Consider the following 15,244-nt stretch of genomic DNA (forward strand, 5'->3'; position numbering starts at 1 on the left):
CCACAGGTACACCTCCAATTCACTCAAATTATGTCAATTAGCCTATCAGAAGCTTCTTAAGCCATGACATCATTTTCTGGAATTTTCCAAGCTGTTTAAAGGCACAGTCAACTTAGTGTATGTAAACTTCTGACCAACTGGAATTGTGATATAGTGATTTATACGTGAAATAAACTGTCTAACAATTGTTGGAAAAATGACTTGTGTCATGCACTAAGTAGATGTCCTAACCAACTTGCCAAAACTATAGTTTGTTAACAAGAAATTTGTGGAGTGGTTGCAAAACGAGTTTTAATGACTCCAACCAAAGTGTACAGTCGTGGCCAAAAGTTTTGAGAATGACACAAATATTAATTTCCACAAAGTTTGCTGCTTTAGTGTCTTTGGATATTTTTGTCAGATGGAATACTGAAGTATAAATACAAGCATTTCATAAGTGGCAAAGGCTTTTATTGACAATTACATGAAGTTGATGCAAAGAGTCAATATTTGCGGTGTTGACCCTTCTTTTTCAAGACCTCTGCAATCCGCCCTGGCATGCTGTCAATTAACTTCTGGGCCACATCCTGACTGATGGCATCCTATTCTTGCATAATCAATGCTTGGAGTTGGTCAGAATTTGTGTGTTTTTGTTTGTCCACCCGCCTCTTGAGGATTGACCACAAGTTCTCAATGGGATTAAGGTCTGGGGAGTTTCCTGGCCATGGACCCAAAATATCAATGTTTTGTTCCCCGAGCCACTTAGTTATCACTTTTGCCTTATGGCAAGGTGCTCCATCATGCTGGAAAAGGCATTGTTCATCACCAAACTGTTCCTGGATGGTTGGGAGAAGTTGCTCTCGGAGGATGAGTTGATACCATTCTTTATTCATGGCTGTGTTCTTAGGCAAAATTGTGAGTGAGCCCACTCCCTTGGCTGAGAAGCAACCCCACACATGAATGGCCTTACTGTTGGCATGACACAGGACTGATGGTAGTGCTCACCTTGTCTTCTCCAGACAAGCTTTTTTCCGGATGCCCCAAACAATCGGAAAGGGGATTCATCAGAGAAAATGACTTTACCCCAGTCCTCAGCAGTCCAATCCCTGTACCTTTTGCAGAATATCAGTCTGTCCCTGATGTTTTTCCTGGAGAGAAGTGTCTTTTTTGCTGCCCTTCTTGACACCAGGCCATCCTCCAAAAGTCATCGCCTCACTGTGTGTGCAGATGCACTCACACCTGCCTGCTGCCATTCCTGAGCAAGCTCTGTACTGGTGGTGCCCCGATCCCGCAGCTGAATCAACTCTAGGAGATGGTCCTGGTGCTTGCTGGACTTTCTTGGGTGCCCTGAAGCCTTCTTCACAACAATTGAACCGCTCTCCTTGAAGTTCTTGATGATCCAATAAATGGTTGATTTAGGTGAAATCTTACTGGCAGCAATATCCTTGCCTGTGAAGCCCTTTTTGTGCAAAGCAATGATGGTGGCACACGTTTCCTTGCAGGTAACCATGGTTGACAGAGGAAGAACAATGATTCCAAGCACCACCCTCCTTTTGAAGCTTCGAGTCTGTTATTCGAACTCAATCAGCATGACAGAGTGATCTCCAGACTTGTCCTCGTCAACACTCACACCTGTGTTAACCTCTTGGGGCTATGTGGGACGCTAGCGTGCCACCCGTGGTGCACCCTATCAACAGCAGGTGCATTTCAAGAGCGGCAAATTTGAAACCAAATAAATGTCAAAATTCAAATTTTTCAAACATACAACTATCTTACACCCTTTGAAAGATAAACATCTCCTTAATCTAACCACGTTGTCCGATTTCAAAAAGGTTTTACGGCGAAAGCATAAAGTTAGATTATGTTAGGAGAGTACATTGACAATAGCTGTGTGTAATGTTTTGTCAATTCAAAGACAGGGTCACCAAAACCATAAAACCAGCTAAAATGATGCACTAACCTTTTACAATCTCCATCAGATGACACTCCTAGGACATTATGTTAGACAATGCATGCATTTTTAGTTCTATCAAGTTCATATTTATATCCAAAAACAGCGTTTTACTATGGCATTGATGTTGAGGAAATCGTTTCCCTCCAATAACCGGCAGTCAAGTCAGCACCACAAATTAAATAATTAAAATTAGAAAACATTGGTAAAATATTATATTGTCATTTAAAGAATTATAGATTTACATCTCTTGAACGCAATCAACTTGCCAGATTATGTAAATAATCCATTACCTTTGATTCTCTTCATCAGATGTCACTTCCCGGAATCCCAGGTCCATAACGAATGTAGTTTTGTTCAAAAAAGCTCATCATTTATATCCAAAAAGATCCGTGTTGTTAGCACATGATCTAAGCCAGCCGGACTTCTCGTCATGAACGAGGGGAAAAAATATATTTACGTTCGTTCAAACATGTCAAACGTTGTATAGCATAAATCATTAGGGCCTTTTTTAACCAGAACATGAATAATATTCAAGGTGGACGAATGCATTCTCTTTTAAAACGTTTTGGAACGAGGGTACCCAACATGACCTCGCGCGCCAGAGTCTAATCGGCCATCACCGTTCCAAGGCTCTTGTTCGGTCAGATCTCATAGTAGAAGATTCAAAACACTTTGTAAAGGCTGGTGACATCTAGTGGAAGCAATAGGAAGTGTGTTTCAATGGCATAGGCTTAAAGGTAATTCAACACATCAGGTATCCACTTCCTGTCAGAAAATGTCTCAGGGTTTTGCCTGCCAAATGAGTTCTGTTATACTCACAGACACCATTCAAACAGTTTTAGAAACTTTAGGGTGTTTTCTATCCATATATAATAAGTATATGCATATTCTAGTTACTGGGTAGGATTAGTAACCAGATTAAATCGGGTACGTTTTTTTATCCAGCCGTGAAAATACTGCCCCCTAGCCCCAACAGGTTAAGAGAATCACTGACATGATGTCAGCTGGTCCTTTTGTGGCAGGGCTGAAATGCAGTGGAAATGTTTTTGGGGGATTCAGCTCATTTGCATGGCAAAGAGGGACTTTGCAATTAATTGCAATTCATCTGATCACTCTTCATAATATTCTGGACTATGACTTTGTGAAAATATATATTTGTGTCATTCTCAAAACGTTTGGCCACGACTGTATGTAAACTTCCGATTTCAACTGTATGTATTTGTGTGTGTGTATATATAACACACACACTACCGTTCAAACGTTTGGGGTCACTTAGGAATGTCTTTGTTTTTTAAAGAAAATTTTTAAATAAATGTCCATTAAAATAACATAAAATTGATCAGAAATGAAGTGTAGACATTGTTAATGTTGTAAATGACTATTGTAGCTGGAAACGGCTGATTTATGGAATATCTACAGAGGCCCATTATCAGTGACCATCACTCCTGTGTTCCAATGGCACGTTGTGTTAGCTAATCCAAGTTTATCATTTTAAAAGGCTAATTTATTATTAGAAAACCCTTTTGCAATTATGTTAGCACAGCTGATTTAAAGAAGCAATAAAACTGGCCTTCTTTAGACGAGTTGAGTATCTGGAGCAGCAGCATTTGTGGGTTCGATTACAGACTCAAAATGGCCAGAAACAAAGAACTTTCTTCTGAAACTCGTCAGTCTATTCTTGTTCTGAGAAATGAAGGCTATTCCATGAGAGAAATTGCCAAGAAACTGAAGATCTCGTACAACGCTGTGTACTACTCCCTTTACAGAACAGCGCAAACTAGCTCTAACCAGAATAGAAAGAGGAGTGGGAGGCCCTGGTGCACAACTGAGCAAGAGGACAAGTACATTAGTGTCTAGTTTGAGAAAGACAAGTCCTCAACTGGCTGCTTCATTAAATAGTACCCGCAAAACACCAGGCTCAACGTCAACAGTGTTGACTTCAGCTGTGCTAACATAATTGCAAGAGGCTTTTCTAATGATCAATTAGCCTTTTAAAATGATCAACTTGGATAAGCTAACACAATGTGCCATTGGAACACAGCAGTGATGGTTGCTGATATTGGGCCTCTGTACGCCTATGTAGATATTCCATAAAAGAATCTGGCGTTTCCAGCTACAATAGTCATTTACAACATTAACCATGTCTACGCTTTATTTCTGATCAATTTGAAATTATTTTAATGGACAAAAAATTTGCTTTTCTTTCAAAAACAAGGACATTTCGAAGTGGGCCCAAATTTTTGAACGGTAGTGTGATATATACAGTGAGGGGGAAAAAGTATTTGATCCCCTGCTGATTTCGTACGTTTGCCCACTGACAAAGAAATGATCAGTCTATAATTTTAATGGTAGGTTTATTTGAACAGTGAGAGACAGAATAACAACAACAAAATCCAGAAAAACGCATGTCAAAAATTTTATAAAATGATTTGCATTTTAATGAGGGAAATAAGTATTTGACCCTTCTGCAAAACATGACTTAGTACTTGGTGGCAAAACCCTTGTTGGCAATCACAGAGGTCAGACGTTTCTTGTAGTTGGCCACCATGTTTGCACACATCTCAGGAGGGATTTTGTCCCACTCCTCTTTGCAGATCTTCTCCAAGTCATTAAGATTTCGAGGCTGACGTTTGGCAACTTGAACCTTCAGCTCCCTCCACAGATTTTCTATGGGATTAAGGTCTGGAGACTGGCTAGGCCACTCCAGGACCTTAATGTGCTTCTTCTTGAGCCACTCCTTTGTTGCCTTGGCCATGTGTTTTGGGTCATTGTCATGCTGGAATACCCATCCATGACCCATTTTCAATGCCCTGGCTGAGGGAAGGAGGTTCTCACCCAAGATTTGACGGTACATGGCCCCGTCCATCGTCCCTTTGATGCGGTGAAGTTGTCCTGTCCCCTTAGCAGAAAAACACCCCCAAAGCATAATGTTTCCACCTCCATGTTTGACGGCGGAGATGGTGTTCTTGGTGTCATAGGCAGCATTCCTCCTCCTCCAAACACGGCAAGTTGAGTTGATGTCAAAGAGCTCCATTTTGGTCTCATCTGACCACAACACTTTCACCAGTTGTCCTCTGAGTCATTCAGATGTTCATTGGCAGACTTCAGACGGGCCTGTATATGTATTCTTGAGCAGGGGGACCTTGCGGGCGCTGCAGGATTTCAGTCCTTCACGGCATTGTGTGTTACCAATTGTTTTGTTGGTGACTATGGTCCCAGCTGCCTTGAGATCATTGACAAGATCCTCCCGTGTAGTTCTGGGCTGATTCCTCACCGTTCTCGTGATCATTGCAACTCCACGAGGTGAGATCTTGCATGGAGCCCCAGGCCGAGGGATATTGACAGTTCTTTTGTGTTTCTTCCATTTGCGAATAATCGCACCAAATGTTGTCACCTTCTCACCAAGCTGCTTGGCGATGGTCTTGTAGCCCATTCCAGCCTTGTGTAGGTCTACAATCTTGTCCCTGACATCCTTGGAGAGCTCTTTGGTCTTGGCCATGGTGGAGAGTTTGCAATCTAATTGATTGATTGCTTCTGTGGACAGGTGTCTTTTTTACAGGTAACAAGCTGTGGTTAGGAGCACTCCCTTTAAGAGTGGGTTTTGTTAGCTTACTAAATTGTAATGTTTTTCACTCTACTGTAAGTCGCAGTTAAGGGTTCACCTTGGGCACAAAAGTGAATGCTTGAGCCATTGTGCGCATGCACCCTCTGTAGGATTAGAATACCCTTGGGAAGGGGGTGGTTTATGGGTTTACAACAAGAATCAGCTGTCACATTGGTTGATGGTGGTGAGTTATGGTTGACTGACTTCCCTAACTTGTCATATGTTGTTTGAAGCCTACAACCATAATGAGACAGTTGTAGCCTAATGTGATGTTGATCAGTTGGTGGCTAGTCCTTATAGTCATTTTATTCTCTGATGCCCCAGGACAAGCAGCAGATGGCTGACCAGAAGAAGGCCAAGTTCCACCAGGCCGAAGGAGACCACCTTACTCTGTTGGCTGTCTATAACTCCTGGAAGAACAACAAGTTCTCCAACCCCTGGTGCTTCGAGAACTTCATCCAGGCTCGTTCCTTGCGCAGAGCCCAGGATATTCGCAAACAGATGCTGGGTATCATGGACAGGTAGGACACTCATCATAAGCATATGTAATTAATTCTATATCTGGCAAAGTTCTCAAATGGTAGCTTTACTTGTGAGTCATATTAATCCTGTGACTCAAAGACGCAATCTCTAGGGCCTGAATTTAAGCTTATCTACAGTTCATTCGGAAAGTATTCAGACCCCTTGACCTTTTCCAGCTTTTGTTATGTTACAGCCTTATTCTGAAACGTATTCAATTTGTTTTTTGCCTCATCAATCTACACACAATACCCCATAATGACAAAGCAAAAACAGATTTTTAGAATGTTTAGCAAATTTATAAAAAATAAAGACCTGAAATCACATTTACATAATTATTAAGAGCCTTTACTCAGTACTTTGTTGAAGCTCCTTTAGCAGCGATTACAGCCATGAGTCTTCTTGGGTATGACGCTACTAGCTTGGGCACACTTGTATTTGGGGAGTTTCTCCCATTCTTCTCTGCAGATCCTCTCAAGCTATGTCAGGTTATATGGGGAGCATCGCTGCACAGCTATTTTCAGGTCTCTCCAGAGATGTTCGATCGGGTTCAAGTCTGGGCTCTTGCTGGGCCACTCAAGGACATTCTGAAACTTGTCCCGAAGCCACTCCTTCATTGTCTTGGCTGTGTGCTTAGGGTCGTTGTCCTGTTGGAAGGTGAACCTTCGCCCCAGACTGAGGTCCTGAGTGCGCTGGTGCAGGTTTTCATCAAGGATCTCTCTCTGTACTTTACTCCGTTCCTCTTTCCTTCGATCCTCATTAGTTTCCCTGCCACTGAAAACATTCCGACAGCATTATGCTGCCACCACCATGTTTCACCTTAGGGATGGTGCCAGGTTTCCTCCAGATGTGACGCTTGGCATTCAGGCCAAATAGTTCAATCTTGGTTTCATCAGACCAGAGAATGTTGTTTCTCATGTTCTGAGAGTCCTTTAGGAACTTTTTGTCAAACTCCAAGCAGGCTGTCATGTGCCTTTTACCGAGGGGGGGTTTCCATCCACTCTGCCAGAAAGGCCTGATTGGTGGAGTTCTGCAGAGATGGCTGTCCTTCTGGAAGGTTCTCCCATCTCCACAGAGGAACTCTGGAGCTTTGTCAGAGGGACCATCGTATTCTTGGTGGTTCCAAACTACTTGATTTTTAAGAATGATGGAGGCCACTGTTCTTGGGGACCTTCAATGCTGCAGAAATTATTTGGTATGCTTCCCCTCGACACAATCCTGTCTCGGAGCTCTACGGACAATTCCTTTCACCTCATGGCTTGGTTTTTGCTCTGACATGCACTGTCAAACGTGGGACCTTGTATAGACAGGTGTGTGCGCCTTTCCAAATCATGTCCAGTCAATAGAATTTTACGACAGGTGGATTCCAATCAAGTTGTAGAAACAACAACAAATAAGGTATCTTTTTTTATTTTTAATACATTTTCAAAAAAATTCTAATAAGCTGTTTTCGCTTTGTCATTATGGGGTATTGTGTATAGATTGATGAAAATAATAATAATTGTAGTCAATTTTAGAATAAGGCTGTAACGTAACAAAATGTGGAAAAAGTGAAGGTGTCTTGAGTACTTTCCGAATACCATACAGAAATTTAAATGCAACATGCGACAAATTCAACAATTTTACTAATTTACAGTTCATATAAGGAAATCAGTCAATTTAAATGAATTCATTAGGCCCTAATCTATGGATTGCACAGGGGCGCAGCCATGGGTGGTCGTGGGAAGGCCCACCCAGCCTATCAGAATGAGTTTTTCCCCACAAAAGTGCTTTATTGCAGACAGAAATACTCCTCAGTTTCATCAGCTGTCCGGTTGGCTGGTCTCAGATGATCCCGCAGGTAAAGATGCTTGATGTGGAGGTCCTGGGCTGGCGTGGTTATACGTGGTCTGTGAGGCCAGTTGGATGTACTGCACTCCCTCAAAACTTGAGAAATCTGTGGCATTGTGTTTTTGTGACAACACTGTACATTTTAGAGTGGCCTTTTTATTGTCCCCAGCACAAGGTGCACATGTGTAATGATCATGCTGTTTAATCACCTTCTTGATTTGCCACAGCTGTCAGGTGGATGGATTATTTTGGCAAAGGAGAAATGCTCATTAACAGTGATCTAAACAAATACGTGCACAAAATTTGAGAGAAATTAGCTTTTTGTGCATATGGAAAATTTCTAGGATCGTTTATTTCAGCTCATGAAAAATGGGACCAACACTTTTTGCATTAATATTTTTGTTCAGTATACCGTAAATTCCGGACTATAAGCCGCAACTTTTTTCCCAGGCTTTGAACCTCGCGGCTTAAACAATGACGCGGCTAATATATGGATTTTTCCCGCTTTCAATTTCCCGCTTTCAATTCCAAAAAAACACATTCTGTGACGTGCTCAGTTTTTTGGATGGCATGAAGCTTTCATTAGACCAATGAAATTGCCGAACGGGTTAAGGTCAAACAACTTTTTTGTTTACTGTTTAGATTAAATCGAGCGCTCTCAAACTTCCCATCATTCTGATTACGGTAGTAATTTTGTCACCCTCATCATGGCAAAGACACGGAGAAATGCATATGATGCAGCTTTCAAGTTGAAGGCGATTGATCTGGCTGTTGGAAAAGGAAATAGAGCTGCTGCACGGGAGCTTGGTCTTAATGAGTCGATGATAAGACGTTGGAAACAGCAGCGTGAGGAATTGACTCAGTGCAAAAAGACAACTACCGGTAAAGCTTACTGCAAATTTTGTATTTTTTGTTACAAGCCGTGTTTCGTTAAAGCCTGTGTAAAGTTCATTTGTTTCAATGTACCGGTAGGCACCTGCGGCTTATAGACATGTGCGGCTTATTTATGTTCAAAATAAAAAATTAAAATTAAATTCAGTGGGTGCGGCTTATATTCAGGTGCGCTTAATAGTCCGGAAATTACGGTACTTCATAGAAAATCTACAGGCCTTACTGTATCAATATGTCAGACATAGGACTTCAATAATTCACCCTTACTTTGACCTGTTCTTTCAGGCATAAGCTGGACATGGTGTCTTGTGGAAAGGCCACAGTGCGCATACAGAAGGCCATCTGCAGTGGTTTCTTCCGGAACGCAGCCAAAAAGGATCCCCAGGAGGGCTACCGTACCCTCATTGACCAGCAGGTGGTGTACATCCACCCGTCCAGTTCCCTGTTCAACCGCCAGCCTGAGTGGTGAGTCTATACCCGTGGGGGTTATAGGCATAGTCTCAAGTTTACATTGACTATCGTCAATTGTTACTTGTAAAAGTTTTTGACATCCTTGCCTCTATGTAGTAGAGTCATTGTATAGATCAAACATTTTTGGAAAGTAAAGATTTCTGTATAAGTTTATAGACTGATACTTTTTAAATATATATGATCAGGCAATAGAGCTCCAGAAAGATAAAAAACGTGCTCTTCTGTACACTAATTTCCCCCACTCCTTTCATCCCCATATCGCCAGGTTGGTGTACCATGAGTTGGTGCTGACTACTAAGGAGTACATGAGGGAGGTGACCACCATTGACCCACGCTGGCTGGTAGAGTTCTCGCCGGCCTTTTTCAAAGTGGCCGATCCCACACGCCTCAGCAAACAGAAGAAGATGCAGCGCCTTGAGCCCCTCTACAACCGTTACGAAGAGCCCAACGCTTGGAGAATCTCCCGCGCCTTTCGCAGGAAGTAGAGGTGTATCCCTATACCCTTACGCACAGGCTCACACCACAGCAGGAGAGAGAGGGAGACTGTCATTGACAACTAGTTGAGAAATACCAGTCCATTGTTCCTTTCTGTGTTCCTACAGAGTCATTTGGCTTCATGGTCAATGTCAGTTAACATACCTCCCATCAGACAGAAATCAAAAGTGCCCATATATTACCAAAACGTTTTTTTTGCCCAATGTATAAATTATCTCATAACAGAACATTACGGATTCCCTCAAATAAAATGACTATTAAGTGATTAGGAAGGAGACTGGACACTTTAAGTGGGCAGTAATCTAATCAGTCAGTGGAAGTCTGTCTGTTTATGAGTACACAATGCTCAGAGTCCATTTAGTCTAGAGATCTCATGTAATATAGTTTATACCTAGGGAAATGGATCGGACTTTGATTGTGGTCAACAATTACCAGATCTGTGGTTTCATTAAGATGACGGAAATGTAAGCGAACTGAAATGAGTGATATCTAAATGACCATATTCTTCCATATTAAATATTGGATGGTCTCATGTCTGCTGTTTTTGTCTTGTTGCTGTTATAATTAAACTGTCTTGGTCCGCCAATGATAGGAATGGAAAGTATAGTACAGACAAGTTACAGAATTGGCCCTTGCAGAACTACCATCAAAAGTCAACTGATTTTAGTTTATGTTCAGGTGTCCCATTACAGCTGTGTGTGCAGATACAGCGCATTTGGAAAGTATTCAGACCCCTTGACTTTTTCCACATTTCGTTACTTTACAGCCATATTCTAAAATGGATTAAATCGTTTTTTTCCCTCATCAATCTATGCTCAATACCACATATTGACAAAGCAAAAACAGGTTTTTAGACATTTTTGCAAATGTATATAAAACAAAAAGGAACTGAAATAACATTTACATAAGTATTCACACCCTTTACTCAATACTTTGTTGAAGCACCTTTGGCAGAGATTATAGCCTCGAGTTTTCTTGGGTATGACGCTACAAGCTTGGCACACCTGTATTTGGGGAGTTTCTCCCATTCTTCTCTGCAGATCCTCTCAAGCTCTGTCAGGTTGGATGAGGAGCGTCGCTGCATAGCTATTTTCAGGTCTCTCCAGATATGTTTGATTGGGTTCAAGTCTGGGCTCTGGCTGGACCACTCGAGGATATTGAGACTTGGCCCGAAGCCACTCCTGCGTTGTCTTGACTGTGTGCTTAGGGTCATTGTCCTGTTGGAAGGTAAACCTTTGACCCAGTCTGAGGTACTGAGCACTCTGGAGCAGGTTTTCATCAAGGATCTCGCTGTAATTTGCTTCGTTCATCTTTCCCTCGATCCTAACTATTCTCCCCTGCCGCTGAAAAACATCCCCATAGCATGATGCTGCCACCACCACCATGCTTCACCATAGGGATGGTGCCAGCTTTCCTCCAGATGTGACGTGACACATGGCATTCAGGCCAAAGAGTTCAATCTTGGTTTCATCAGACCAGAGAATCTTGTTTGTCATGGTCTGAGAGTCCTATAGGTGCCTTTTGGCAAACTCCAATGGGCTGTCATGTACCTTTCACTGAGGAGTGGCTTCCGTCTGGCCTCTCTACCATAAAAGCCTGATTGGTGGTGCTGCAGAGATGGTTGTCCTTCTGGAAGGTTCTCCCATCTCCACAGAGGAACTTTGGAGCTTTGTCAGAGTGACCATCGGGTTCTTGGTCACCTCCCTGACCAAGGCCCTTCTCCCCCGATTGCTCAGTTTGGCAGGGCGGTGGTTTCAATCTATTTATATTTAAGAATGATGGGGGCCACTGTGTTCTTGGGGACCTTCAATGCTGCAGAAATGTTTTGGTACCCTTCCCAAAATCTGTGCCGTGACACAATCCTGTCTCGGAGCTCTACGGACAATTTGTTTGACCTTATGGCTTGGTTTTTGCTCTGACATGCACTGTCAATTGTGGGACCTTATATAGACAGGTGTGTGTGCCTTTCCAAATCATGTCCAATCAATTGAATTTACCACAGGTGGACTCCAAGTTGTAGAAACATCCCAAGGATGATTAATGGAAACAGGATGCACCTGAGCTCAATTTTGAGTCTGATAGCAAAGGGTCTGAATACTTATGTACATAAGGTACACTACCAGTCAAAGGTTCTAGAACACCTACTCATTCAAGGGTTTTTATTTTTTTAACTATTTTCTACATTGTAGATAATAGTGAAGACACAAACGATGAATTAACATATATGGAATCATAACATATATATCATAACATATTCCATAACACTTATGGAATCAAAAATATTTATATGTATTTTATCTTTGAGGTTCTTCAAATAGCCACCCTTTGCCTTGATAACAGCTTTGCACACTCTTGGCATTCTCTCAACCAGCATCACCTGGAATACTTTTCCAACAGTCTTGAAGGAGTTCCCACATATGCTGAGCACGTGTTGGCTGCTTTTTCTTCACTCTGCCGTCTCACTCATCCCAAACCATCTCAATTGGGTTGAGGTCGGGGGATTGTGGAGGCCAGGTCATCTGATGCAGCACTCCATCACTCTCCTTGGTAGAATAACCCTTACACAGCCTGAAGGTATTTGGTCATTGTCCTTCTGAAAAACAAATGCTAGTCCCACTAAGCCCAAACCAGATGGGATGGTGTATCGCTGTAGAATGCTGTGGTATCCATGCTGGTTAAGTGTGCGTTGAATTCTAAATAAATCACAGACAGTGTCACCAGTAAAGCACCCCCACACCATAACACCTGCTCCTCCATGCTTTACGGTGGGAAATCCACATGCGGAGATCATCCGTTCACCCACACTGCGTCTCACAAAGACACGGCAGTGGAAACCAAAATTCTCCAATTTGGACTTCAGACCAAAGGACAAATTTCCACCGGTCTAATGTCCATTGCCTGTTTCTTGGCCCAAGAAAGTCTCTTCTTATTGGTGTCCTTTTAGTAGTGGGTTATTTGCAGCAATTTGACCGCAAAGGCCTGATTCACAGTCTCCTCTGAAAAGTTGATGTTGAGATGTGTCTGTTACTTGAACTCTGTGAAGCATTTATTTGGGCTGAAATTTCTGAGGCTGGTAACTCTAATGAACTTATCCTCTGCAGCAGAGCTAATTCTGGGTCTTCCATTACTGTGGCGGTCCTCATGAGAGCCAGTTTCATCATAGCGCTTGATGGTTTTTGCGACTGCACTCGAAGAAACTTTCAAATCTTCCGTATTGACTGACCTTCATGACTTAAAGTAATAATGGACTGTCGTTTCTCTTTGCTTATTTGAGCTGTTCTTGCCATAATATGGACTTGGTCTTTTATCAAATAGCCCTGTCTTCTGTATACCACCCCTACCTTGTCACAACACAACTGATTGGCTCAAACGCATTAAGGAGGAAAGAAATTCCACAAATGAACGTTTAAGGCACACATGTTTATTAAAATGCATTCCAGGTGAGTACCTCATGAAGCTGGTTGAGAGAATGCCAAGAGTGTGCAAAGCTGTCAAGGCAAAGGATGGCTATTTGATTTCTTTAACACTTTTTTGTTTACTACATGATTCCATATGTGTTATTTCATTTCATGTCTTCACTATTATTCTACAATGTAGAACATAGTAAAAATAAAGAAAAACCCTTGAAATGAGTAGGTGTTCTAAAACTTTTGACCAGTAGTGTGTCTTTTTTTTTAAATATATATATACATTTGCAAACATTTCTAAAAACATGTTTTCGCTTTGGCATTATGGGGTATTGTGTGTAGATTAATGAGGAAAACATTTATTTAAGTCATTTTAGATTAAGGCTGTAATGTAACAAAGGGGAAGGGGTCTGAATACTTTACGAATGCACTGTATTAGGAGTGGAAGAGTCTGACCTTCGTAGTAATCATGTTTCCGAGTTCACATAAGGTGTGACCACTGATAATGTCAGCATGTGAGGTCGGAAATGCATGTGCTCTTTTGTCAACGACTTTGGGAGAATCTCAATAGCATACTCCTCGTGTACTTCCACTCAAAAACCACTGGATGAGAAAGCCAGAGGAGAGTGGACGCGAGGAGTATGCAATTGAGTCTCCCATAGACTGAAGTTTGATTAACTGATTATCATGCTCATGATTTATACTGTAAATTACTCCATACGTTGAAATAACACCCATTCTCCTTCTGTGTAGCCATTCTAAATCTGTCACAATGTTATCAGAGAAAGAATATATGTCTTGGCACATAGAGTAGTAGTAATATTGTGTCTTTATTAAGCAATCTCTTTAACCACAGTCATGTGTATGGATTAAATAGGCCTCAGAAGTGAGAGGAATGCAGCTCTTAAAAACTCAAAGAAACACCATAGCCTTTTTATATACAAGTGGATGGGGTGGGCATGTGCAATAGGTCCATGGGCCGAGGCAGGCAACTAGATTAGATTCAGCCGCGGGACGATTTTTTTCCGGAGCGGATGGTTCGGGGGGCCCGAACATAATAATTTGTACACTGCAAATTGACCACAACTAAGCCCAAAAAGAGAGTGTATTTGAAAAAAAAAAACTTCATACCTTGATTACATTGAGACATTATCACCTCTTTTTTTTTTATTATTGTGGGAATACTTGGGAACAAATGTCCTAAATGAAACCATTTTTTTTCTGAATTCCTGGTGATTTTAGTCTTTGACAAAACGAAAACCCAAAAACTTTTTGGGCCCCCCCACAAAAAAAACGCTTGTCGGCCAGTTTTGGCCCACGGGCTGCCTGTTGCCAAACCCCAACAGAGAGGATGGGGGTGGGGTGGTGGCATTAGTACATGTAACCTTTGGAGTAGGGCTGGGCGCCCATGTTTGGTGGGGCTTGTTCAGTGGGGTAGGAGGCCCCCTCGTCCATGTGGGACAGGGGCACAGTGTCCTCCTCGTTGACGTAGCGCTCAAACTCTGCCTTCAGGCTGGGCCGCTGGTTGTCGGGGAAGGCCAGGGAGATGAGAGCCTCGGGCTCGCACACAAACTTGTAAACGTAGCGCTCCCCTGCCACCTGCAAATACGAAGGAAAGGGATTTCTTTGTTAGATATGTTCATTAGTCGGTGTCGTTATACTAATGCAAGTGTGGAACAAATCTAATCAAATAAATCAGATACACATTAGTCATTTAATGTAAAACATTGCTTCAAAATGAAATGGAAGAGCCAACCATATGATAGGCAGACCCATCACTCTGAGACACATTTGAACTACTGAATAAAGCATATTGTACAGCTAGGTTTATAAATGCCTTAGTTTGTACCTTCTGCATAATTCCCTTCTCGTAGTAATAACGCAGAGAGCGACTGAGCTTGTCATAGTTCATGGCTGGACGGTTCTTCTGCATGCCCCAGAGCCTGGCCACCTGAGGAGAGATGGAACGAGAGAGGGAGGGAGGGAAAAGAGCGAGAGGTGGTTACATCTGGGACTGTTCAGCTCCAGGCCCTCTGCTCTTCACAGGTGAATGAACACACATTAAAGGAGACAAAGTTTTTAGCATCTGCCAAA

At 42.2% G+C, this 15,244-nt stretch overlaps 2 protein-coding genes across 4 annotated transcripts in view; one reads left to right on the forward strand and one right to left on the reverse strand.

The window, feature by feature from the left end:
- The window catches only part of LOC106589301 (ATP-dependent RNA helicase DHX8), a 34,748-nt gene extending 24,476 nt beyond the window's left edge, over positions 1-10,272 (forward strand). For both annotated transcript variants that reach the window (XM_014179091.2, XM_045710111.1), the window contains 3 exons: positions 5,862-6,058; positions 9,063-9,242; positions 9,514-10,272. In XM_014179091.2, the coding sequence (XP_014034566.2) occupies positions 5,862-6,058; positions 9,063-9,242; positions 9,514-9,733 (597 nt within the window). In that variant the 3' untranslated portion in view covers positions 9,734-10,272. The remainder of the gene's footprint in view (positions 1-5,861; positions 6,059-9,062; positions 9,243-9,513) is intronic.
- Positions 10,273-13,961: 3,689 nt separating this feature from the next.
- LOC106589303 (ETS translocation variant 4) overlaps positions 13,962-15,244 on the reverse strand; it is a 39,459-nt gene continuing 38,176 nt past the window's right edge. For both annotated transcript variants that reach the window (XM_045710112.1, XM_014179095.2), the window contains 2 exons: positions 15,000-15,101; positions 13,962-14,749 (listed from right to left, as the gene is read on the reverse strand). In XM_045710112.1, coding sequence (XP_045566068.1) covers positions 14,522-14,749; positions 15,000-15,101 — 330 coding nt within the window. In that variant the 3' untranslated portion in view covers positions 13,962-14,521. The remainder of the gene's footprint in view (positions 14,750-14,999; positions 15,102-15,244) is intronic.

The sequence above is a fragment of the Salmo salar genome, chromosome ssa28, assembly GCF_905237065.1.
Source record: "Salmo salar chromosome ssa28, Ssal_v3.1, whole genome shotgun sequence".
Taxonomy (NCBI): Eukaryota; Metazoa; Chordata; class Actinopteri; order Salmoniformes; family Salmonidae; genus Salmo; species Salmo salar.